The sequence below is a fragment of the Chrysoperla carnea genome, chromosome 3 (assembly GCF_905475395.1).
Source record: "Chrysoperla carnea chromosome 3, inChrCarn1.1, whole genome shotgun sequence".
In the NCBI taxonomy this organism is placed as follows: Eukaryota; Metazoa; Arthropoda; class Insecta; order Neuroptera; family Chrysopidae; genus Chrysoperla; species Chrysoperla carnea.
In genome coordinates this window covers 73277575-73304932 of record NC_058339.1, presented here as the reverse complement: position 1 = coordinate 73304932, position 27358 = coordinate 73277575, and the positions used below count along the sequence as shown (strand labels likewise).

At 31.6% G+C, this 27358-nt stretch overlaps 2 protein-coding genes across 2 annotated transcripts; one reads left to right on the top strand and one right to left on the bottom strand.

Moving 5' to 3' along the window:
* Positions 1-1859: 1859 nt before the first annotated feature.
* Positions 1860-7941, bottom strand: LOC123296236. The gene is made up of 5 exons (XM_044877698.1): positions 7723-7941; positions 4559-6232; positions 3613-3785; positions 2358-2837; positions 1860-2285 (listed from the first exon to the last, which is right to left on the bottom strand). Exons 1-5 carry the CDS (start codon positions 7856-7858, stop codon positions 1893-1895), a joined length of 2856 nt encoding a protein of 951 aa, XP_044733633.1. The 5' UTR covers positions 7859-7941; the 3' UTR covers positions 1860-1892.
* Positions 7727-25909, top strand: LOC123296235 (transmembrane protein 94). The gene is made up of 18 exons (XM_044877696.1): positions 7727-7794; positions 8664-8830; positions 9640-10067; positions 11153-11625; positions 12127-12324; positions 12538-12641; positions 13918-14260; positions 14441-14617; positions 15634-16186; positions 16570-16903; positions 18542-18676; positions 19924-20233; positions 20964-21172; positions 21515-21761; positions 21971-22144; positions 24469-24546; positions 24879-25024; positions 25837-25909. The coding sequence occupies exons 2-18, from the start codon at positions 8721-8723 to the stop codon at positions 25907-25909; spliced, it is 4092 nt and encodes a 1363-aa protein (XP_044733631.1). The 5' UTR covers positions 7727-7794; positions 8664-8720.
* Positions 25910-27358: the final 1449 nt, after the last annotated feature.

The window sequence follows — 27358 nt, the reverse complement described above, 5'->3', positions numbered from 1 at the left end:
TGGGCTAGGCTGTTAACTGAACGGCTAATTAAGCTAATTGGCTGCGACATATCCATAATTGTAAGATTTTTTTTAAAAACATACTGTATAGTTGATAAATGGAATGTAATATACATACTGTTGACTATAAAATCAGTTATAAATGATTTTCTAATATACTACGCCAATTTATTAAAAGAACAAATTTTTTACCTAAATTTCATTTGAAAATTTGTACTTTTAAGTTTTGGAATCTTTTGCTCAAAAATTGTATCACCTCTTTCCGCTTTGCGCGGAGGGTTGAAATAGTGAGAAATGTTATCCTTAAATTTTATAGTTTAGTAGCGTACCAAAGTTTTAAAATTATTTTACAACAAATTTGTTAAAACCACTCGAAAGCTTCTTTACTTATCTTGAAAATGAGCTATAAAAAATTCACGTACGACTTTTTTATGATCAAGATATTCGTTTTCTAAGCAAAATTGGCACTTTTGGATTCATATTCCTGTATCATCCAAAAAAATAATGTAGTAAAATAATTTAAAAATTTTTGGTATGCTTCTAAACTTATATAAAATTTAGGAACTAAGGACTAACGACTTCATATGAAATTTCTTAACCTTTCAAAACTCCGTGCAAAGCGGCAGCAATGAGAACAATTTTTGAGCCATAGATTCCAAAACTAGACAAAGTAGTACAAATTTTCAAATGAGCTATTGAAGGAAGTTTCAAATTCGATGATTTTTCGCCGACATACAGCTGTTTGAAATTTAGATAAAAATTTGGTGCCTTCAATAAATTGGCGCAATGTATATATCCTAAATCTAAACATCGAAATAATAATAAGGTTCAAATTTACAGCGTTCAAAACGCCTTATAGCGTATAATTCAGACCAGCTGATACGCATTCTATACATAAAATTTTACTGTTGCAGTTTTAAATATTTCCGGGTCAAAATCGACAAAAATTGAAATAAGGTCAAAATTATTTTTATTTTTATAAATGACCCGGTTGTCTACCTAGGTCGAAAACTTCGGATTTAACACAATCTTTACATTACAAACGACATAGCGTTCAATATTTAATTTGACTGAATTATTTTTAGCAGCGCCAGATTTATTGAAAAAGTTGTAATTTTTTTTAATGGATTTCATTTGAGCTGTTTCATTGGAATTATTTCAATTTTTAAAAAATTATTACAATGAGTTAACTAATGATTTCGCCCCTTTGTAATCAATTGGATGAATTTTGCATTTTGTTAAAATATATTACCTTCAGGACCCACAGTAAAAATATTTAGCTAGATTATTAAATTATTATTATATAGCTAGACCGGTTTCGATTGCTTTGGCAATCCTCTTCAGTAGCATTACTTAATCTTTTAAAAATAAATTAGCAAAATAAGATAAAAATAAATTAAAATAGATCTGCAACGTCCTAAAACAAATAAAAAAATATTAAAGTTAAGTTTGGGTAGAATTACTACCCTTAAAATTAAATACCAAAAAAAGATACAAATAAAATAAATATATATTTACCCACCCTATAAATTTTATTTTTAAGGGTAGCAATTCTACCCACATTTAACTTAAATATTTTATTATTTGTTTTAGGGCGTTGCAGATCTATTTTATTTTTATCTTATTTTGTTAATTTATTTTTAAGAATTTATGTAATGCTACTGAAGAGGATTAACGGTCTAGTTACTGAATCATAATTTTATAATCTAGCTAAATATTTTTATTGTGGGTCCTGAAGGGGATATATTTTAATAAAATGCATAATACAACCCACAGAAATGCTCATCTTAATTTGAATATATGATTTCTGTGGCACGATAAAATAATTTTTTAATATTTAAAATTTATCTTTGCTTTGAAGTTCTTTTCAATTTGAGATGAAAATCTCGAATTTAATAACAATCCATAACATTATTAAATTGATCATCATACGATTTCAAAATATCATCTAACAACGAATCTAAATTATACGTACAATGTGTTAACCAACGATTACGTTCCGTGGCAACTAATTGTGGATCAATACATCCTAAATATTGTAAAAATAATTCTGGTGTAATTTTATTATTCACTAAATCGTTCTCATCCAAATTATTTTGGATTTGTGGTTCGGATTGTGGTTGTTGTTGTTCATCAATAATCATTTCATTCACATCATTCTGTTTATTATAAACATTCACTAATAAATTGATATCTTTTGAATTAATTATCGAATCGATAACACTATCGTTATTATCGATTCTTGTTTCAAGATTATTCGTTATTGTTTTATTTTTATTATTATTTATTAAAAATGTATAAATCGATTGGACTTTTAATAAGATTTCATTTTTAAATTGTTCTACGTTAGTGACGTCATTATTATTAATTAACATATTATACTTATTATACCACGCTTTCATTTTTAACAGAATCGATAGCGCTGTATTCACTACAGTGATATCACATTCATCGTATAAACAATAAATTAACACTGTTAAGCAATCGTGTATCGATAAATATTTTAATACTTTATATAAACGATTTTTTATTTCGTTTTCATTTAAAACGATTATTTTACGATTCTCTTTGGAGAAGGTGACGTCCGGGAAAGTACCATCGATCATGCCTTGATGTGATAATTGTTTACAGATAACTTGACGCCAAAACTCTAAACCATTGATTTTGACTTCCCAATGTAAATCGGTTAATGTTATTAGGGACATCGTTTTGTAGGTGCGTTTTAATGCAATGTCGCATTTGATACGCTCGTTTTCATAGATTTCAGTGATTACGGCAACAGCTTCACGTCGGACAATGCCTTCTGTTTCGTTTTTCAGGATGTTTATTGTTTTGTCCTGGAACAAAATAATAGTTTTCATTTTATAGTCATTCGGGAACAAGTTCTTAGTAGATACCCACCAGAACTTGGTTAAATCAAAGGGTTTGTTCATTTCTATACCGGCAGATAAAATTTAGAGACTAGAGAGGAAGGTACGTTGTGGAGTTTTCTCTGAAAATTTAGATTTACGGCTATCATTTCGGCTGCCGGATCACATGTATTAAGGAATTGTCCTTGTGGTACGACAGAACAAATATGTTCTAAGTACAATCGTAGGTTCTGAAGACCTTATATCGCTTCAAAGGGCATTTATAAGCATGATCTTTGCGGCTATTACAGGACACGGGCTAGGCGGTAGGTACGCTAAACGATTGGGCCTACCAGTGCACCACGGTTATTGCAGGAGCTCTCACAGTGGGGAGGAAGAGGAAACGCCATCTTCTCTGTCACTCTCCAGCTCTTGCCACGAAGAGATGAATACACTTGAGCCATCCTTTTTGTTTGACGCCCTTTCCGACCTTAAATTCGTTGACGTAAAAGCACTCCTGCTGTTCTTAAACAGCTTCAAATGGCTGATGGAATAGTGGTCGGGAATGGGCCAGCCCTTTTTCGGTTCAGGGCACTATAGTCTAAGTGTATCTCACCTCAGGACAGCCACTCTAAACTAACCTACCCTAAACCATGGTTTGAATTACAAATACTATATCAGATTATAACTTCAAAACTTTTGTTTCATCTGTTCTTCTGCCGAATAATATGTTCTTCCGTTGATATCAAAAATGGAAACTTACAAGCAAATTTTCTTGTTCGAGTACTTTATTCCAGAATGTATCAATTTTAACCATAGATGTAATACATTTAAGAGCCATTGCGCGTACATAACTCTCCGAATCATTGATTGCTTTGTCCAAAATTATTGTACACAAATTATTATTTAAAAGTAATTTTTGAAATGCTGGAAATTCTGAAAAACAAAATGGTAATTTGTAATTACTATAAATAAGAGCTAAGACAAACATATTTTCGATCTTTTTTATAGATGAATCTTTTCGGATTCAAGCAGGCACAGAATATTGTTTCTATTAGCAGGCGGGACTCTACAAAAAACATAGTTAGCAAAGCTGAAAGCAAAAAACCACACCCAGAGACGACCGAAAACAGTAAAAAATCGAGAACAGACGGACAGACAACCGGAAATGGACTAATTAGGCGATTCTATGAACAACAATACCAAAATTTAAGAATAACAAAATTTTTTCCATCTGTCAATTGTGATCAACGGTTGTAAAATATTTTGTCCTATATATGGGACAAAAGTTATGAGATTAAACAAAATTTTGACTCATCTGTGAATAGTACACAAGCTGTATCGTCGTCTGCCCATTTGCGATGATTACGTGCAAATGTAAGTCGAGCACATTTCGATGACTTTAGGTCAATATTGAACCATTCGCAGCTATGTGAGATGTTAATCTGGCTACATTGATCCTTCTTTTTATTGCTTTCGAACTAACATTTACATCTCGGATCAAATGTAAAAATCTCTTTTGAGGTATTACAAAAAATAAAATCTGAAAATTGAAAGAAATTTTCGAATTTTCGGAAGAAGATGAGAAGAAGAAAGGGTTTATTTCTGGACCTTTCTCTCTATTACTATCATTACCGATATTTAACGGAAAAAATTGTATTGTCCTAGGTATTATTAGAAGCGCTAAAGAAGTCAGAAGACATACTTACTCCGTTCAGATATAACGATTAACGTATGCAACACTTCAAGGACACTATCACGTATTTCCCATTGAACATCATGCAATCGCTGATACAATAAAGGTCCCAAATCAGTTAATGCCGATGAACATTCTATCGAATCCATTAATAATGCTAAATTCGGTGCCATAAAATTTTCAATGCCCAATTGTATCACTTTCAAAGCCAACACCGTGGCTCGAGATGAAATCATTTGAGATTTTAATAAATTCACAGATTTATCAAGCAAGCATATCGTCTCAACACAATCACGCCATGTTAATTTAAACTCTGTGATCAGTGTCGCTATACTCTGCAAAAGATTCGTAATCACTCCATGTGGATCTACAGCTAATTCATTTGGGAGTTTATTATCACGCGTTGCATCGCTTAAATTTAACAAGAGATACATTAAATGTTGAAATAAAATAATAATTTGATCACGTTCGTAATATGTGCGAGTTTGCATTGATAAACCGAGTCCTTGAACACATATCTCTTGACAGATTTTCGGTCCAGCGTTGAGAATCGCATCACGAATTGTATAACATAAACGAATTGTATCTTCGCATGAGATTTTAAATAATTTTGCAATATACAACTCCATAATTTCATTTTCAGGATGATCCGATTTACAATAACTGTTGTCAAATTCTAAGTACATTTGGATTAAGCTTCCAATTGGGATTAATTGAAACATTACAAGTTGATTCGTATATTCTATTTTGTGTTCACTGATTAGCTTACAACAATACACATGCGCGATCCCAACGGTTTTAATAAAAGCTCCGAAACTTCGCTTACTTATCAGTAAGTTAAACAAGGCATATAATTTTCCACTAAATATATTTAAAACTTGAGGATTTTCGTTACTTTCACTGGATGTCGTAGAACTGGTGTCATCTGAACTATTATTATCCGTTTTTAAATTAATAATAGTCCCAAAATACAACTGAGTTAAGATATGAGCTAAAATTATATGGAACTTGTTGTTAGGAGTCGTATTTACTAAGCTCCATAAATTTTGCTCTAAATCATTTTGATATTTACTGATAAAAATTTTCGTAAATAATTTTGGATTCGAATAATTTAAATAAAATTCATGTAAAATAGTTTGAATAAGTTTTAACATAGGCGTGATATCATCTTCAATTTCATCATTTTTTATTTCAGCAACTTTTTGTAATTTCTGAAGGGGTAATAATATTTCGATAAATATTAAATCAACGTATTCGATGAATTTTTCGCTATCGTAACAGACTTTTAATAGTTTTATAAAAAAATTTTGACTTTCTCGTGTTATGTAGATTGTTTGACTCTTGTAACAATATTTTAAAATATGTTTCCATCTTTCCGATTCTAAAATCCATTGGATGCCGCTTGGATATGATAGAAATGATGTTAGTAATCGTACGTAGCCGAGTTTAACTGAAACGTTTGTATAATCATGTTCGACGCAAAATAATTTACACATTCGAGTGTACAAGTTGATTAGATCGAGTTTAATAAACTGTGTTTCGTTGCTTGATACTAAACTTGTAAGGTTTAGCGCAAATGTTTGTATTGGTATGGAGGGTAAATTTAAAGGGGATTGTTCCCATTGTGTTATTGCTTCATCAATCCAATTTGTGAATATTTTACTGGTTAAAAGACGTTCTCCAAGTTCTGAAAATAGAAACCTTGTTTTTAAATATTCTCTGAAAAATTAATTTTAGATTAGAACAATCATATACAGGACAGTATTTTAATCTATAAAGGCTAATAGCTCGTTTTGCAGGTAACCAATAAAAAAATAACTTAAAGAAAAGTTGCAAAGTTTGATAAGGGGTATCATGTTTTGACATCAGATTAGACCTAGACCCTATTGGACCTCCTTCGGGTTTCTTTAATAGCCAACATAGTTCCTTAACGGTAAAAGATAGAATAACACTTAAAATTAGAAAGTTAATTCCCATAAAAAAACTAACATTTTTCATCTAAACAATTTTTTTCGAAAAAAGTCAGTTTTCGTAGGAAATACTACTTAAAAATATGTTATTATTGCATTTAATTGAAAGAAAATGCGCTAATTACGTAAAAGTGCTTTAGCCAAAAGTTGCGAAGGGCAATAGAGGACATTCGCCTGCGTCCATGACTTTGACCCACAATTATTTGATCCAAGTTTGAGTAATTTTGATAAAAAAAACAAAAAAAAAACAAAAATAGAATTCTTTTGACGATTAGTTGAGTATTTCCTGTGATATCTTCGTCTACTCGCCAAATAAATTCGAGTTACATTTTTCAAAAAACGGGACAGTAATACTTGATTTCCTTGGGTTCTTTTATACATCTGAGGGATGCAAGGTTTTTAATGGGCCTAGGCTCGCCAAATCTCGAGCTAAGAAAATTTTCTAATCCGTATCTATTATATATTTTCTAAATTGAAATTATTTTTTATTTAAGGGCGAAATAGATAGAGGCTCAATATATTAAATATTCGATACATATTTCCGTGTCCTTTTTTAAATGATCGAAACAATGTGTGACGTCATACTGTATACTACTCGCATTTACTTTTTAGTCTAATGTCAATGTATACAGGATGTAAACTGTAAAGAAATGTTTGTTTTCACTGAAGAAGTTAAAAGTTTCAACGAGACGTAAAATCACAACTCACAATTAAGAAGAATCATTTCGGAAAAATGAAACCATCTCTGTGGTTATTTATAGTGTATACCCTTTAATTAATAAATTTTGTTCGTATATTTTTTTGACACTCTGTATTTTTAAAATAGCGCTATTTACGAATTGAAAAAAGGATCTTTATCTAAATAAATTATTTTTATTAAGCAATCCTACATAATTTTGAGGATAATTTTATTGAAAGAAAATTAAAAATAGCTTAGTCTGCATTTTTAGAAACTTTATAAATCGAAACCGTATAAGTTTAATATATCGCATTAATAATCGCAAAATTTGACATTTTTTTAGTAACTTGTCAATATTTTACAAAATTTTGCATTTAATTTCTAAGAGTTATATAAAAAGAAATTATGAATTAAATATAATTGAAAGTAATTTTATACAGATATAATTATAAATAAAATATAAATAAAAAAATGAATGAAAACTTTTAAAGATTATAAGGTTCAATAAGGTTATGAATTTCAACAAACCTGCGTCATACTTCCCAGATATTTGGGATAAAAGTATTTCTAAATATGTATCATTACCAATTTTATAATCAGGTATTAAAAATTGTTGCAATACTTTTATTATTTTTTGTTCATATTCGTTTAATGAACTTTCCATTTTCGATTTGAATGTTGTTTTTGAACTTTTTTTTTTAAAAACGTCTCACTTGTTGTATATGCATTTAGAAAGATACTTATCAAAAAACGTTTTTTTATTATTTGTATTTCTATTTAATTAATTGTAGATAATTTATTATTTTTTATTTGATAAAAATGTATTAATTAATTATTGTTTTGTAATCTTTCTTTTTATTTAAGTAGTTTAGTTTTTAATATTAATTAAATCAACAAAACAACACTAATTTTGCCGAATTCAATCAATTGGTTATATTTGATTAACTAACTATTAATTTTTTTGTTATTTAATATTAATATTTATTAAAAATAATAATAATAATGTTGCTTTGAATGGCATTGAAGATAATTTTATCTCGTGAATATTGTGATTATTTGTTTTATTACGTATCTATTATCTGTAAATTAATACTACAGATTGATCGACTATTAACGGTATTTAATCATTTCCATAAAGATAAACGTATTGTTATCAGTGAAAGTAAAGTATAATTTTTCGCGGATTTTCCCCATTAAAATTGTAATAATTATGACGAATTCATTTAATAAATTAAATTTATTGCCAAATAAAATTAACATATACTTGAATAAATAAGAGAGTTATAGGTTTCGCTGTTACATTTGATAAAAATTTGTTTTGAATTGAAATTCTCATCACTAATTTTCTCATGTAATTTTTGAAAATTGTATTAATAAACTTATTTTGAAAATAAATTTCTTGATTTTTAATATCCCCAAATATATTGTTTCGTAATTGTTATAAACACTATTAATTCTTATTTTGCCAGAAAAATTAATTAATACGTGTATATGGAGTGTGGGAGATTGTGGATTTTAGTAGAGGAATGGCGGCATCCGCAGTCCCTAGTGGTTTGTCTACATATGATGCTTTAAATCGTTTACATGATGAAATCGAAACGGCATTAAACAATTATAAAGATCAAAATAAGGACAGGTAAACATTTGTGTTCATCAAAGCTTTCAAATTAGCCAACTTTAGGCGAAATTTCCTATTTAAATTAAGGGTGATTCGTAATGTGCAGATCCAAATTTAGCGCCAACACGCAAAAGTACACAGGAAAGATAAATTTTTAATTTTCTTTATTTAAAAAATATCCAATCTGTAAATGCAAATATATTACATATAACAATTAAATTTATAAACTTTTGAAAAAATTCTTACAAATCTTATTAAAACAATAAACTAGTACTTAAATATAAAATATAGTGGGGTATTTAAATAAAACCACAGATGTATTAAACAAACTTAGATCGCTAATAGAATGCCCCGAAACTTAATAAAACGCATATTATCGGTTGATATATCCAGGATCGGATTGTCTAGTAGGTAGAGTTGACAACAGCCTAGGGATCTCGGGGGCAAAAATTATTTTTGAAAGACGCCACGTTGATTTACGAAGTGAAAAAAAAAAATAAGGAGGAAGACAAATTTTTTATGAGAAAAGTCGATTTACGAAGACTAAAAATAAAATAAAATAGGGAGGGAAGAGAAATTTTTACACATCCCACATAAGGGGAAGACCCCCAATTTGATTTTCGAAGTCTAAAACACAGACATGAATGAATCCGACACTAGGTATATTCCAAAATCCAAAAAAAAAGGCTATCAACAAAATCGATTTTTAAATTATTAAAAAGCAGCCATAATTTGCAATATCGCCATATGTTTTATCAAATCATATAAAAATTTTTAACACGGAACTTTTCTAAATGTTTGGCTTGATTATAAAATTTGTTTTCTAGGCAATTAAAACAATGGCTTCACGATGCATTTCATTACAAAAGCCCGTACACAACTTTCAACATAGTATCTGCCATTTTATTATTGTTTACAATAATAATATTAAATTTACCAATAGCAATTAATTATGATATAAATTATGAATTATTAATAAGTTCAATTATTTTATTAATTATATTAATGATCAATATAATATTAGTGGGTATTGAAAACCGATTACGACATAATGAGATGCCAAAGAGAGTTCAAGCAATATTAGCAACATTAAAATTAGCTATTAAAAATGTTAAATGGAGTCCAGAAAATTATCCACATTTATGCACCCCATTTTCACCATGTGTTACATTACAGTGGGTCTATCGAGATGGTGTTTTAGTAAATTTACCATGGGCGTTATTGGTTAAAGATGATATTATTGTAATTCGACCTGGTAAGTACACAAAGACCGGGATTGGGGGGGGGGATTATATTGTTCGATTAGATTCCCTGCCTTCTATATTTTTACCTATGAATAAAGAAATGAACTGTTTGAAGAAGGGGGAATAAAGAGTTTCTTTCTTTATTATTTTTGGAATCCTCACCAGCTTTGTATTTAATAATCCTAGAATGAATAATTACACGTCGCGGATTAGATCAGAGTTACCAAATTTTCTTCAAATTTCCCTGTTGAGTAATGTTCAAATATCTACTTCTATTGAGAGGTGTCTAAATTTGCAACAAAAAAAAAAAAAAAAAAATACAATGAAATAAAATTAGCATTTTTTGATAGTTCGCGCATCAATTTAGGTTCAATTAAGGTTTCCAGATGGAATAAACATGTATCTGGGTGACCTGGGTACTTGATCATTCTGGTCTGCGAATCTCTTAGCAAAATGCTCCGTGAGGTTTCAAAACTTGATCATAGACAAATTCTTCAACTTTATTTGGCTGAAACTAATTGGAATGTAATTGACCGGACAGTCTTTACTCGGGGATGGAAAGAGCGCGTAGCATTCGGAAAAAAATACAAATTTGTGGGAAATGGACATCAAGTTGATTAATAATGACTAAAAAAATAGGGAGGAAAGACAAATTTTTATGATAATGGCCCCATACAAGGAGAAGGAACCGAAGTTTTGATATTAACAGAATGCCATGTTTTGATATTAACAGGAGAAAAACAATTTTATATAGGATATTAGAATTTCAATCTTTTCTGGAATGATTGACGACCTGTACACTTTAGATTCATGGGGCCCTTATGCTATAAAATATTCGAGGGAGTTTTTTGGGGTCGAGCCAATCTTCAATTCGCGAAGACCTTCTTATTATGATCCAGCCCCCTCAAATCGACTCTTTTTTAACACGTTATCTTTATCTCTTTTGACATTAGTTTAAGAATTTTAGGGTTCCTTGAATTGTGGGGCCCTATCCACTTACCCACAGTGCTCAAAGGGGAGAAGGGCCTGATACTATTACAAAAAAATTTATGCTTCATTTTAATATATCGGAATTTAATTTTTTGAATTTTTTTAGGTCAGTTAAGCCCTGGTCTATGCGAAGCTTTGGATAAAAAAGCTGATTGTTTAATATTACGTCAAAGAGAGATTTATGGACCAACGTTGCCATACGCCAATGAAATATTTTCAATACCAAAATCAAAGAAACCGCTTAAAAATCAATTATACATATTACGTGAGACACCATATTTAAATAATTTAAATATTGCGTTAGAGCGGGCACTAAATCGACCAATCTCACAATTCGATAATGATCGATACTTTTTATTTGATAAATGTGTATCGTTTTATCTGTATTTCACCTTATATTGTTTATCAATCTTTATAAATTTTTTGAAATTTTCATATTTATCAATGGAAGAGAGTCAAGAAACCATTGATAGTAATTATTGGATACAATTATTTTTATTAGATCCAATATTAATTACGTTACCATTGTTACCGATTATATTTCCAATATTTTGGATTGGTTTTAATATATTGGGTCTTGCAAGGTAAATATTTTAGGGTATTACACCCACTTTTGAAAAGTGTCTTAATTTGAAATTTATAGTTCGGGCATAAAAATGAGCACGATTTTTGTAATATTTGGGTCAAAATAACCGTAGAATATGATTTTCATAAAGATCGGAAGCAATACAAATTTTTCGATTATTCGAATTTTTTCAAAGGGGTACCCCTTAAAAAATCATAAAAATTCGAAAAATATATTTCCTATTTTAATAAAAACATGGATTTAACCTAAATTAGACCCAGCGAAAACGATGCCATGGGTTAAAATGCGATCTGGTTTATGGTTTTCAAGTATCAGCCCCATATTCGTGAAATTAGTATCTAGAAAAATTGCCTGCCTAATAATTTAGAATTGAAGTTAACAAATGTTATTTTATCGATGGTTTTTTAAAATTAATTCTCTATTCTCAAAATTTAAAGTCAATATGTTTAGGGCATACCTTTTAAGAGATTCAATATTTTTTTAGATTTAAAGCATTTTTTAATAACACATCAAAGATACCATTAAAAATTGAATCAGATCATTTTACTGAGCCCGAATCATTATCGGAAGCAGATATTGATTTTAAATATCGTTGGAGTGAAGTATGGGATATTTTTATAAATATTGTGACTGGAAAAGAATTAATGATGACTCGTTCAGCGAATATTTTGCATGTATTTGCACAGTTGTCGGTTAGTTTCAATTTTTAGGCTCGGTTTCATCAGCTTTGGTTATTTTATTAAAATTTACCTCACTGGTTGATTATTGTCAACCGACCAGGAGCAGTTTCCAATAAATTCACGAGGGTTAATTAACGGAGGGGCTAGAAAAGTTAACTGAACATGATGGAACCGGACTTCACAATCAATTTTTTTTATTTCTTAATGTACTAAATATAATTTCAGGCGCTTTGCGTAATAGATAAAAAAGGAATTTTATCATGGCCTAATCCAACAGCTGAAAAAATATTTTTTTTGAAAAACAACGAAAATGTTTCACAATCGTCAAGGTAAGTTTTAATCCCGGGGCATACAGATTTTTAGTTATATTTTCCACAAATATATAAACTTAAGCATCGTATCGAATATTAGCAGAACCGCTCCCTTCTCAGGGAATATTTAAATATGGGGGTTGGTGGTTTTATTTTTAACCACTTTTAAAGCGTTTATGCGTACCTGTAAAAACCAACCAAATTGGCTAGAGAGATGGAAATATGTATGAAGTTGGTCGTACGGAAGGGTTTTTCGAACTTTACAGCCTCCTTCCCCTTTCTTTACGTCAAAATATCGTGTTTCTCGAAATTTTTGAAGGTTGTGCATCTCTACAGCCCCATCAAATCAAATTGGGTGCCGGGGGGGGAGGGGAGTGTATTGTCAATGACATGTTGAGAGGGGTCCAGATCTCCCAGACACGAAATGTTACAGTGGAGCACATATCAGCATCTTCTCATGTAGTTAGGCCGAATTTCGAGCACTTGCGGCGTACAGATTCCAATCGAGAATAATCTATGAATACACCTGGCATTAAATAACACAGTAAGACTGATATGGGTACCGGGCCACTCATTAGCACGAGAAGAATTGTTTCAAACGCTCTTTTCGCCTGAGCCTGTCAATCCCATAGCAAAATAGATGCTCCGTAATTTACCGAATCAAGGAATGGCTTGGACAAGTCCATCTTGATTACTGGGATTTTGCACAGGGTATGCTACAGAAAAAACTGTGTATAACCACAGCTAAGCCATTCGACTGTGCTCGCCTGAAACTCACTAGAGCACAGAAAAGGATGGTGGGACTCTTATTGACAGGACACTGTCGATTGATGGTCTGTATGAAGGACGATGAAATCTCCATACATGTTATTTGCACCTGCAGCAACGTACAAGGCGTCAGGTTTAGAATGTTTGGGTCTGAAACTTTGGACCCATCTATCTTGAGTGAAATCCTGGCGGAGAAGCTGTGAACTGTCTGCGTCTGGCCTCAATAGTATCCTATAACTTCATCTGCTTAAACTAGTATCTCAATACCCGGAGACGTCTCGCCTTCGGGTGATTGATTGTTCTCAAGTAGGGTACAGAGGACTCTTTGGTCTAGGTGCCAGGGACCCATTTGCGGTATTCTTCTTATCTGTTATTATTATAACTATTGTCAATGAAGTATCTTCTTGAGGAAATGTAAGCTTTGGAACATCTTGCCTCCTTTTTAATGTGGAAATATCATGTTGTTTTGCGCTTAAGGTTTTACAGTCCCTCTGAATTGAGTTGATTTTTTTGACGTATTTTTCAGTATAAATACATTAAATCATGAGAACAATGAGAATGAGAACGAAGAATCGATATTGGTTGATGACGAAACAACAATTTATAGCAATAAAACAACAGCAACGACTACAACAATGAAATTAAAAAAGAATAAATCGTTTAATCGCGATCGTAGTGCTTCCAAACATCATAATCGTTACAGTGATAATATGATCAATGAATCAGTAGCCGAAGTTTTAGATTTAACACACAATCAAAATGTACCGTTTAAATTAGAATTTGACGATCACGATTGGAATCAACATTTATCATCGTTAAAACCAATTGGCCTAGCAATTTTATTAAATACATGCAATATGGATACTCAGGTATAATGACAGGACGTTTCAGAAATTAGAATCTCAGAATACGATCGCTCGAAAATTTTATAACTATATCTGGATCAGACATTGAGACATAGAGGTGCTCGAGTAGTCGTTTCTTAGGCCATAAAAAAAAGTTTAAATGGGAAATTATTTTACGATCAGTAAAAAAATTAAATTTTTTAGGAAAGTTATAGCAGATTTTGTTCACATATCACATGTGAAGCCATGTACAATGAAAATTTAGTACCTGTAGCAAATCGACGTTGTTTGTGTGAGCTATCGAAGCAAATCGGCTTTGTTGAGCCAACAGCTAAAAATATTTTTACATTAGAAGAACAAATATCTACATTTAGACATTTGGTGAGTATACCGATTCTTTCCATAACCAAAAGTAAATATACAGAATGTTTGCGACATTTTTTGGAGCTTCTTTAGTGGAAAATGTTTTATCTGCTCTATCACTTAGGCTAGGTTAGGTTAAAGTGGCTGTCCTGGGGGATGGGACACACTTAGACCATAGGGTCCGTTGTGATATTGAATAAGTGTTGGCTCATCCCTGGCCACTACTCCATGAACCATTTGGAACTGTTTAAAAACAGCAGAAGTGCTTTGACCTTAATGGACTTCAGATCGGAGAGGTCGTCAAAGTAAGACTGACTCAAGTGAGTCCATTTCTTTATGACCAGAGCTAGATATTGACACTTTGACAGAGAAGATGAGACATCGTTTCTTCCTCCTCCCCCCCTGCGACAGCTCCTGAAATAATCGTGATGCACTGGTAGGCCCAGTCATTCAGCTTGCCTGCCGCTAGCCAGTGTCCTATAACATCCGCAACAATTTTGCTTATAGAAGCCTTTTAAAGCGATATAAAATATACTGAACGCCAACGATTGTACTCCGAACACATATGTCTTGAAGTATCATAAGTGCGTTTCTCCCTCCATCTAAGATTTACCCTTTTTTAAGATATCCTCATTCAGGAGCAGTTTTCAGTTCGTAAACGAAACTCCCGCATGCGTATTGATCCTTGATAAAAAAATTGGATTCATGAATCGTAAATTTCGGATTTAAAATAAATAAACATATTCTTTCTTAAAATAATTAAGGGATTCACTTCTTAAATGCCTTGTTCAAATGAAAAGAGGCTGTTTTGTGAACATTTTATAGAAATTATCACCGTTTAGCAGACAAAAATAACATGGTGATTCCGAAATTTACGAATCCTGAATACAACTTTATCAGGGGATGCTTATATCCGGCAGTCTTGTGCCATTTCTAGCAAGCTTGTCGACTTCACATTTGCCTGGAATGTCTCTTGAATCGTTTTAAGATATCATGTATTCCTAATAATTATTATCGTTTATTTTTTTTCTAAGCAATCCGATATGGTCCGTAAAGATAAACTTGCCAAAGCGTTACATCTAACAACAAAATTGAAATTTCCATTTCCACATATGGTCGCCGTTATTGTTAAAGAATGTAATATTGAATCGTATCAATTATTTTCACAAGGTACAGCTGACATCATTTTAGATTCATGTATCGATTATTGGAACGGTTACGATTTACAACCTCTTACATCAGCGGATCGTAAAAAAATTACCGATTTTTATTCACGTACAAGTTTAACATCGTATTGTACCGCATTTGGATATCGTCCCATTTATAATAATCATTCGTGTGCGTTAATTGATAATAAATTATCACAATTATATTTTGAATTACCATCAAATAGTAAATTACATCATACATCGTTGCAATTACAAAATTATCATATTTCACGAGCACCGTACATCGGTCATTTACCAACACAACATCATCATTTAATCAATAAACATTTGATTAATGATGAATATAATGATGATCAGTATTATTATGGCGCAGGCGCATCCCATTTAAAAGGGATTTTAAATCATTTTCATTCAACAGGTATGTATTCTTTTATTATATCATTAAGAAATAAATATATAGACAAAGAAATAAAGCACTAAAAACGGGTCAACTGTCAATTTTGTGAGCAGTAAGAAGGATCGAGATGTGGTTTTTTGGATTCGATTCGCGAGGGCTTTGTAAACAAAAGTGATGAGGGAAAAATGAAAATCTGGGAAAATTGGAAACTAAATATCGATGGACTGAACCCCTGTACTCGAAATCACAACAAAAATGGTCCCCGAGATACCCAGTGACCAGGGCGGGTATTCTACATCTCGCCTCTTGCATGCTTACGAGAATATATGTAACATATTTCTTCGAAACCCTTTCATCGGCGGTTTTCGTGGCATAAATAATTCTATTGTACTAAATGTTTATAGATTCGTTATTATATGGCAATAATAACAACATGGACAATTTAAATATATTTAACACATCGGATACGGAAACGAATTCCAAAAATCAAAACAGTAGAATTACAAATATTGAGGGATGCATTCAAATGCAATGCAATCAAGTATTCTTGGGTATGGTTACAATGCAATATCAAGCGCAATCGGATATGGTACAATTAATTGAACGATTAGAACGTGCCTGTATACGTTTTGTACATTTTAGTAAAGAAAATGAGTTGCGGTCACGTGTTTTCTCTGAGAAAATGGGATTGGAAAGTGGTTGGAATTGTCATATATCATTATTATCAGATAAATCACAGTAAGTGACATCATTGTTCAATTTGTTTTTACTTTATACTGTTATTTTCTTATTTTATTAAAGCGATTGTTAGACCTTGCGTTTTCGAAATACTGAATCACCGGGACTACGGAATAACTCGTGAAGTTGAACCAACTTATGTCACAATATAAAGGGTATTTTCTATTTTCGATTTTATTTTTGAATGTGCTGCCAAATTGATGTTTTGTTCTACAATGTCCTACATTTTGAACTGTGGCAAATAACAACGTTTTGGTTAATGAAAATGACGAAATATTTGATATTTGAACGGTTAGGCAATCGAATAATAATAATAATAAAACAAAAGAGGGATACCGCAAGTGGGTTCCTAGTACCTAAACCCTCCCTGAAAACTCTGTGCCATCCCTGAGAACGACCTGTCACTCGAAGACGAGACGTCTTCGGGTAGGAGGTGTTATTAAAATCGCATGAAGCTATAGGATTGTGTCGATGCTAGACGCTACGCAGAAAGTCTACAGCTTCTCCGTCGGGATCTCTCCCAGGATTGATGGATTCAAGTTTTCGAAACCGAGTATTCTTAATTTAATGCTCTGCAGACTTCTGCAGGTGCAAATAACATGTATGGAGGTTTCGTCATCTTCCATACAGGCTCTACAAGTGGGATCATCAGAGATTCCCATGTTATGAAGGTGATAGTTCAATCAACAGATCGCCTAGCCCTAGACCTTACGATTTAACATCTGTTGACTGTTGAATGGTAATGCCATTCAAGGAATTATTGTGAAATAGTGTATTCAAAGTTTTGTCAGTTAAGGTGTCGATTTTCGGTAAATTAAAAATAACATCCTAAATGGGAAACCTTGGGGAAACCCTTCATTCACACACTTGTATTTTATGTTAACCTGAATATTTTCACTTCTCACTTATCTACAATACCAGACATTCTATTACAAAACACCAAAATGGCAACACATTTAAAAATAATATCGAAAACGGAACACCCAGCACGCACTAATGGATGTATATAAACAGATATTTTTGTAAAACACTATGTGTACCGAGAATTTTATGACGCAAGGGATAGCATTCACAGCGTTTTTGTTATTGTATTAACTGAAATAACTAATTAATTGTTTTTATATGTTTAAATTCTCAAAGACAAAATAGTGTATCACTGATGTCTATATTAAACTTAAACACCCAATAACATTATAATAAAGGAGTATTTTCATGCTGACGCTTGACGACGAATTTGAGCGTCAAGTTAGTTTAGCTTTTTAGTCTTAGGATTGATTTTAACAGTACTATCTAAATAAATTTATATTCAACTGTTGAATAAATATTATTATTCAAAATATTGCATTAAAAACAAGTGAAAACAAAAAATTGATTGAATTAATTTTTGAAATACTCTGTATTGAAAGTGTTAAGTTGAATGACGGTACTTGCGCATTACTTTTTATAAATTAGAAAAACCAACACAGCGTCAGTATGAAAATACATCTTAAAACAAAGACGAATGTATTTGTCGTAATCAATCCTAAGCTGATATCTCAATTTACTATGAACATTTGTGATACATTAGAAAACTATTTACAAGTTTGTCTGAGAATAGTTTGATGTTAATTAATTACAATGAATACACACACAAAATAGCTTGTCGGAATGTTGGGCTAATAATGGTACAGCAAGAGTATGGTCACCATCATTATTTCCACAAAAAATTGTAAATCGCCGCCAAAAAGAGCATTCATCAAACGATGAGGAAACACAATGTTTACTAACGTTCAGGTAAGGGGGTATAAAATAAATACATATCTGAGAGGTATAGGAAATGGAACATTATTTCAAATATTATGCAAATTTACAATGGGTTGCAACTTATGTTTACGTTTCATATAGTCAGGGCACAATGTATTAACATCATTTTACATGCATATAATCTCGTTCACGATTTTTCGCGAATTAAAGGTAATAACGAACTCGCTTTACGCCAGTTGACGGTTGACGATTTTTCAGAAATCTTCGCCATGTTGATATTTACCCAGATCTGCAAATCGAAAGATTACAGTGGAGCACATATCAGCATCTTCTTAGATAGTCCGGCCGCACTTCGGGCCCTTGAGGCATCAAAATTTCAATCGAGCATAGTCTATGAATTCTCCGAGGAATGGAATTGCCTGGCACTGAATAACACAATCAGACTAATCTGGGTACCGGGTGACTCTTGCGTTAAAAGGAATAAAGCAGTGAACACGTTGGCTCGAAAAGAGGCGTCTTAAACGCCCCTTTCACCTGAGCCTGTCATTCCTATAGTAAGATGCTTCGTAATTTATCGGATCAAGGAATGGCTACGAGAAGCCCATCTTGATTACCTACTGACACTTTGCGTAGGAAATGCGAAAGGCCAATCTGTGTATAACCACAGCTAGGTCATTCGGCTGTGATCGCCTGAAACTCACTAGGGCACAGTTGAAAATGATGATGGGGCTCTGGGACAGGAAGACATTGTAGATTGAACTATCATCTTCATAACATGGAGATCTCTAATGATCCCACTTGCAGAGCTTATATGGAGGACATACACTTTATTTGCACCTGTTGAAACCTGCAGGGCGTCAGATTTAGAATGTTTGGACCCAAAACCTTGGATCCATCAATCCTGGGATAAATCCCGGTAGAGAAGTTGTGAACTAACTGCTTGGTGTCTGGCCATCGACAGAATATAGCTTCATCTGCTTAAAATAGCATTTCTCGCCTTCAGGTGACAGATTGTTCTCAAGGACACAGAGATCCCTCGGCGTAATGTGCTAGAGACCCATTTGCGATACCTCTCTTATGTATTATTATGATTATTGCATATAATATATTGATGATGTGGATCATAAGAGTCGCACTCACATGGACAGCTTGTATTAATTTCATTTTTTATACCACTCAGTGTAATTTTTAATGTTAATGTGACTAACACAAGCTTACTTTTTTATTTAAATAACCAACCATAATCTAAATTTTCGGTTTCGTTTTTCTATTTATAGTACGAATTTAGAAAGAACAAAGACAATATCAATATCCGCGCCAAGTGCCATCAACTTAGATTGTACTGTTGTTAAATTTGATGAAGATACGATATTAGAATCTGGTGGAGGAGGTGCCGGTGATAATCCTACAACACCATTAAATGCAAACGATAAATTATTATCAGATGTACAGGATGAATCAGAAGATGATAGTGTAATGGTACAAAGTGTGGATTTAAGTAGTCATCAAGATGGTTGGCCTTCGTTGAGTTGTTTAACAGATAGTACGGAACAAAGTGCTCCTGTTAATTTTGATATGTCAAATCGAGTATGTTTTTTTGTTTTATAATTTCTAGCTACTCGGGTAATCGCATTAATGTCGGGTTAATTCATTAAATCAATTATTTTAAAAGGTTTTGAATCCAAGTGTTTTAGTAGTGAGGCAGATCTAATTAAAATTCTCTTAAACATTAACTTTTTAGTTACTATTTAAAATTGTTGCCTGCGTCTCTTTTTTGCAAAACACAGTTTTAAATGTAATCTCTATGGCGATAGCGGTAAATAACGTCACTATTCTATATCTTCCGTACTTCTAAAGATTTTCAAATATCAACCTCACTTTTCTGTAATTTAAGGTTCTTAATTCGAGACCTAGAAATGACAGCTTCACAAAAAACTACCAAAGTATTTATTAAAGGCTTTTAAATAATTGAACTCATTTTCAAAACATTCCTTTTTTTAGTTTTTGAGACAATTAACAAAAATTATTACAAAATGTATGAAATATGATGTAATTATATTACGCATGGTAACGTTGTATATGTGTTGTCATTGTATTTTGGAAGGGATTGTTATTTAAAAAAAATGCACTCTTCTAGTACGGGAATAAATGGAGTTTAAGCTGTGGGGCTGTGGGAAAAGTCACGACCATAGACTCATAATGATTCCCAATATGAGGAATCTAATAGGTGAAATATTGAATCCCGGATTAATACGATTCCCAGCGCTGGAAAATATCCCAAAATATTTTAAAAACAAATATTTTTGATTGAATATAGGCAAAATTACCACGTGGTATAGAAAATATACGTCCACATTTAGAATCAATCGATAATGTTCCATTATTGGTGTCATTATTTACGGATTGTACACCAAATGTAACCACTGAAATGTTACGTATTATGCAAGATTATGGGCAATCGGTTTGTGTTCTTGGTTCCGCTGCGAATGCTGATAATATTGATGTATTCATGCAAGCTAATATTAGGTAAATATTTCTGGTAGCGAAATATTAATATGTCCCTGGTGGAAAAATATTTCAAGAAATAATTAGCCTTATTAAGTCACAGAAAACTCTGAATTTCTCAACGTTTTTGGACTAATCTGAATAACTCTAAATTAGACCAGTCTAAAAACGTTGAGAAATTCAGAGTTAGAGTTCCTAAGACTTTTTGAGAGTTTCTAAAACTTTTTCAGAGTTTTCTAAGACTTATTTTTTCTTCAAATATTTTTTCCACCAGGGTTGTAATGTATCCTTTTCTGGAGACAACGGCGACCTCAAATTTTATTCTCACAAGACAATGCTCTAATTTGATTTGCATGTTTTTAGTATTGCAGTAGAACCATTATATCCGCAAGTGTGTCAACAATTACCAGTGTTTATACCAGTGAATCCAGTTCATGGACCATCGCCAATCAATTTAAATCGTTCTTTGAATGCGTTACCATGTGCGTTAACGTTTCGACGTGAGGATCCTGTCTCCTTATTTCATTTAATATTAGAATCCAGACATTATATGCTTACATTCTGGAATTGTATTCAATTTTGGATATGTGCAATGGTTACAATTACATTTGTAAGTTTTACTTTAATAGATTAATGAATCAGGACTCAATTAGCCCCTGGAATGTTCAATATTTCAGGGGCTAATTGAATATGCCGAAACAAGTATTTTGGAATAATAGACATGGGTTCAGAAATGGCCCTCCATCTCACCCTGGCTCATCCTATTACTTCGTTTAAACAAGAGTTTCGAAGAAATGAATTTAGATTTTTTTTTTGTAGCTACAATTGATTATAATAGTATTATTTTTGCCATCGCTCTTATCAATTCATCAAGTTCTATGGTTAATTTGTATTATAGTTCCAATATTATCGATCTCATTTATTGGTAATAATAAAGATCCAAATGTTATGCAAAGACCTGCACAAAAACTACAATCTGGATTTAGTTACGATGTAAGTATTTTCCCGTTGTTAAAACTGTTAAAATATCCTGAATCTGGCTACGGTTATTTGAGAAGATTTTTGTAAGAAGAATTTTCTTCAAAAATTTTTGTTTAATGAATACGTCAAGGAGATATGTTCAGCTAGAATGGATTATCACCTCGAATCTGGTTAGAGTGTTAGACTGTAAGACATAGAATTTGCAAAGTCTATGTCTTACTTCAGTTGGCTCTATTAGTTGAGGGGGTCACTTGGGAATATCCTGATATCTCAAGAGAACCAACTGGGAGGAAGGGAGAGAATTTCCAAAAAAATACTAGGTCTCTAGAAATTTGAATGATACTGAAAATGATGAAATTTTACTAAAATGCTAAACTATTTAAAAAAAAACAAGTGAAAACAAACAGTTGACTGAATTAATTGTTGAAATACCATGCATAAATAGTGTTGATTACTCACATCATTACTACTATATGTTTACGAAAAAATGTTTCCAACAAAAGTTGTTTATTTTTTTATAAAGAATATTTTTTACATTTAAACTTTTGTTCTATCTCTAACGGTTTACAAGATGGGTCCTACGGACCCATAGGTCAAGACCCAATTGACCTATGTTGCTCATTTACGAACTCGACCTCACTTTTTACGTCCTGAGTACGCTGTAAAAATTTCAGCTTGATATCTTTTTTCGTTTTTAAGTTATCGTGCCCACAGGCGGACGGGCGGACAACCGGAAATGGACTAATAAGGTGATTTTATGAACACCTATACCAAAATTTTGTTCGTAGCATCAATATTTTTAAGCGTTACAAACTTGGGACTAAACTTAGTATACCTTGCATATTACATATATGCATGGTATAAAAATTAATAAATATATGTGTAAATAATACATAGATGAAAATGAAAACTATTTGAAAATCTGACATCAGTTTTGAGACTGTATTAATTTTAATCAAACTTTGCCTTCTTTGATGGACTTGGTTGATCTAAGACACCAGTTTTGAGAATGTGTTTATTTTAATCAAACTTTGCTCTCTTTGATGGAATTGGTTGGTTCAAGGCGACGTATTTTGAAATGTCAGATGGATTTTCAAGAGTATCCAGACAGTACTGGTAATTCTTCGTTTTCTTCATATTCGTCTGGCAAGTTGGCTGTTGACGAGTAATCGTATAACTTGAAAAGTTGACCAAATTATGAAAAGCTGCACCTCCGAAACTATATCAGTCCTATAAAAACCGTTCTGGCCTCAAATTGTTGCAAATTTAACATACTTTAAAAATGCGCAATCATTGATGAAAAACTAACCTTTCCGGGTTAAAATCGACAGCATTTGAAATAAGGTCGAAATTTTTATTTTTTATTTTGTGAATGACCCGGTCTTCTGCCGAGGTCAAGAACTTGGATTCAACATTACCTTTACTTAAATACAGCTTCCACAGAACCTCAGCTAGATTCCAAAACATTATTTTTTTTAAGGCAAAATATTTAATTTTTGATGTTATTTTTTTTTTTAGATGATAATCTTTATAGTTTGGAATTATTGTGGTAAATTTATATCATTAATAATTTGCTCAATAATTATATACAGTACTTCATTATATTATTTATGTGATTATATTAATAATTTAAATTTAGTTAACAATAATAATAATAATACAATATTAATAACAGTAACTAATTTAAATATTAATCAACAAACGACTGAATTAAAACCATTAATATTGTATATTCAACATTTGATCATTTTTATTTGTGTTCTACACTTATGTAAGTTATCATTTTAATTATATCAACAGTCTCTGTGCTTCGATTCAAGACTAGCTCCCTTTCATTTTTAGGGTTCCATTGTCAAATGCCAAAAATATATATATATAGCGTATAGTTTAAAAATATTTTGTTAACTTTTCTATTGATGAAGGTTTTGAATGAAAAAAACACCCAGGTCCGTACGCAACGGGAAGGGGATTTTGTGGGGTTAAGATCCAATCCTCAATTGAGAATCCAATCCACCAATTGAGAATCTCTTTCCCAACAATATGAAGAATTTTGATGAAAATTCTTGCTGAATATACAGCCTTACTGAATATACATTGCGATATAGAGGTCGACAGATTTTTGGAAGTTTTTTCTGTAGCTCGCAGAATTAACTTATTGAGAAAAAGTGACCGAATTTTACATTTTTCGGCATAATAAAAGCCTCGCCCCAGAGGATGATGGCCCTCTTGGACGTTTCCATTGGAATTTTTAATAGTCGAATTACGGAGACTCGTTACTATTACTAAAGTAATAGATATTTGGTTATTTAAAAGATATTTTATAATTTTTAGGTGTTTTATCAATAAATTTTGTACATCGTGATCATTTAACATGGAAACGTAATCCATTAAAGAATCGATTATGGTGTTTTATAGTCTCATTTGTGTAAGTATATCATTATATAATAGACCATTTTCACACTTAATAAGAACGAATACACACGAATATAACGTGTAGAGTCAGCTGTAGAAAGACACCTTCGGAGAACGAAAGTAGTAAAAATTTTACAGGGAGTTGCAGATCTGTTTTAAATTAAAAACTATAATCTGTGTTTCCAACTGCTTTTTGCCTAAAATTTACAACTTTTTCTATCAAAATTACATGTTGTGTTAATTTTTGGAAAGCCTTTACTTAAAATCTCACATCGCATATCGTATTAATTATAATTAAATTTTTGGTTTTTGTAGATTTATTTTACAAATAATTTATACAACAATAAATATATATTTATTACATGATGTAATAAGTGTCTTACCATTTATATCTTTACCATGGCATATTATCGTATTCATTTGCTTATCGCCATTTTGTACGTTTATTATAGCTGAAATTATTAAATGGCAAGAAATTCAGTAAGTATTTTTAAAATATTCTTTATTTATAAGAACAATAAGGTAATATCGAACCAATCCTGGTTTTGGATTGGCATATGTAGGCGCAGAAACATCTTTAAATTATTAGAGTCCTTGAGCAATTTTCCTCATGGGGCCTTATAGATAGAATCTTCACAGTGCGGGAATCTTTTTTGTTGATCGGCCAAGTCAATCTTCAATCTGTGGAGACCTTTTTTCACTATAATTTGTGGGCTCCAAGAAACTGGAGACCCTGGACACTTTCCCACAGTGCCAATTGAGAAAGAGAGGCCTGATAAATATCTAACAATCAGGTTCTTTTGTGGATGTGCATACAAATCCGATAGCCATATTATTACAGACATACAAATATACTCAATAGAAAACATCGCACTTTAAGCTTTGGTGGATTTATAAATTTAGCACATGTTAAACATGTTTTGATATTAACAGGAAAAAATTTTAATATTAACAGAAAACAATATTTTAACTTTTTTTGAATTTCAATATTTTCTGGAATGATTGGGGTCCTGGACACTTTTATCTCATGTGGCCCTTATACTATAAAATATCCGCGGGGGTCTTTTTCGAAACAATCTTTAATCCGCGAGACCATTTATTATGATCCACTTTGGCAGTAATTAAAGAATTAAAAATAGACAGATACAACTTATAAATTATAAACAAAATATGTAATATATTGAAGAAAAAAAAAATATTGCTGATTTGCCTAGAGCGGTATGACTTCGATACTGTCATACTACCTTAACATTTCTAAATAATATAACTTAAATGAAACTGACTTTTTTCAGGATAAATTTACGATATTTACGTCGAGCACGTCTTGAATTTGGTACAAAACTAGGAATGAATTCTCCATTTTAATTAATTGACTTGAACTTTATATATTTAAGTACTTAACTGTGAATGTGAGTTCCTTTTTAATAAAAATTTTTTTTAACTAATTTATTTCAATTGTTTCGAATCAACTGTGGATTGTTGTACTTATATCACAAATGTATCTCAATAAATTTTTAATATTTTATGCTAATTATTTTTAGTTTTTATGACACATTCCTATTTATTCTATCTACTACTAGTTAAATCTCCAAAGAAAAAATGTTTCCTTTAAATAAATAAATAAATAAAAATTAGTTATTTTCGTAAAATCGTTTTTGCAAAATATATAATTTTAATTTCCTTGCCCCATAGTTTATAAATAATATTGACTAATCATAGTCAAACGATGGCAAAAAACAAGAGATCACCAAAATTTAAGGTGCTATTATATGCCTTGAACATTTCTTATTTTATTTTTTGATAACTCTGGCTGGATTGAGTTTCTCGACTATATAGAGAAGTTGGTTGGGTTCTTAAGTTTTTAGCCCTTGCGTTTAAAAATAGTACAATATTATAGAAAACGGAGATATTATCATAAACGATATCCATCTGATATTCACATTTTTATACCATGCATATATGCAATATGCAAGGTATACTAAGTTTAGTCCCAAGTTTGTAACGCTTAAAAATATTGATGCTACGAACAAAATTTTGGTATAGGTGTTTATAAAATCACCTAATTAGTTCATTGTCGGTTGTCTGTACGTCTGTCTGTCAACACGATAACTCAAAAACGAAAAAAGATATCAAGCTGAAAATTTTTACAGCGTACACAGGATGTAAAAAATGAGGTCGAGTTCGTAAATGAGCAATATAGGTCAATTGGGTCTTGGGTCCGTAGGACCCATTTTGTAAACCGTTAGAGATAGAATAAAAGTTTAAATGTACCTAAAAAATATTCCTTATAAAAAAATAACCAACTTTTGGTTGAAATTTTTGTGCAAGTTGTGTAATATCATGAATTAAAATCCTTATTAGGAACTTTTTCAGCTGATTTATCTTCAACGGATTTTTTCTTCAACTGATTTATCTCTTCTTGAAGTGATTTAACAACAGCTCTTAAATTATCAATTGTTTTTTTATTTCGCCTTTTACATTGAGTAAGGCATTTTACCTTCATTCTATTTTTTTCGAAAAGCACTTTATACCTTCTTGCATCGTTTGCTAGTTTACATAGAGGCGTATCAGTATCAATGTTGTTATAAGCTTACAACCTTTACACAATTTTTAAAAACTCAAAGTATGAAATATATACCATACATTTCAAAAAATCATTTAAAAAAGTGCAATTAAACAATCAATAATGTAAATTATTTAAAAAAACTCAATTACTTCGTTTTTCCCGCGTTTTATCCAATTTTGCTTGTAGAGTTTAAGTGTTGGTACTACTGGTAGATACATTTGTGATAAAAGTATTTTTTGTTTTGATTC

Excerpts from the sequence above, each read along its gene's own strand:
- LOC123296236 (XM_044877698.1), bottom strand. The coding sequence starts at position 7,858 with ATGGAAAGTTCATTAAACGAATATGAACAAAAAATAATAAAAGTATTG. Across the intron at positions 6,233-7,722 it reads ATCTGGGAAGTATGACGCAG|AACTTGGAGAACGTCTTTTA; the intron begins GTTTGTTGAAAT and ends TTCTATTTTCAG. Across the intron at positions 3,786-4,558 it reads AATCGTTATATCTGAACGGA|AATTTCCAGCATTTCAAAAA; the intron begins GTAAGTATGTCT and ends TTTGTTTTTCAG.
- LOC123296235 (XM_044877696.1), top strand. The coding sequence starts at position 8,721 with ATGGCGGCATCCGCAGTCCCTAGTGGTTTGTCTACATATGATGCTTTA. Across the intron at positions 12,325-12,537 it reads ATGTATTTGCACAGTTGTCG|GCGCTTTGCGTAATAGATAA; the intron begins GTTAGTTTCAAT and ends ATATAATTTCAG. Across the intron at positions 25,025-25,836 it reads ATTAAATGGCAAGAAATTCA|GATAAATTTACGATATTTAC; the intron begins GTAAGTATTTTT and ends GACTTTTTTCAG.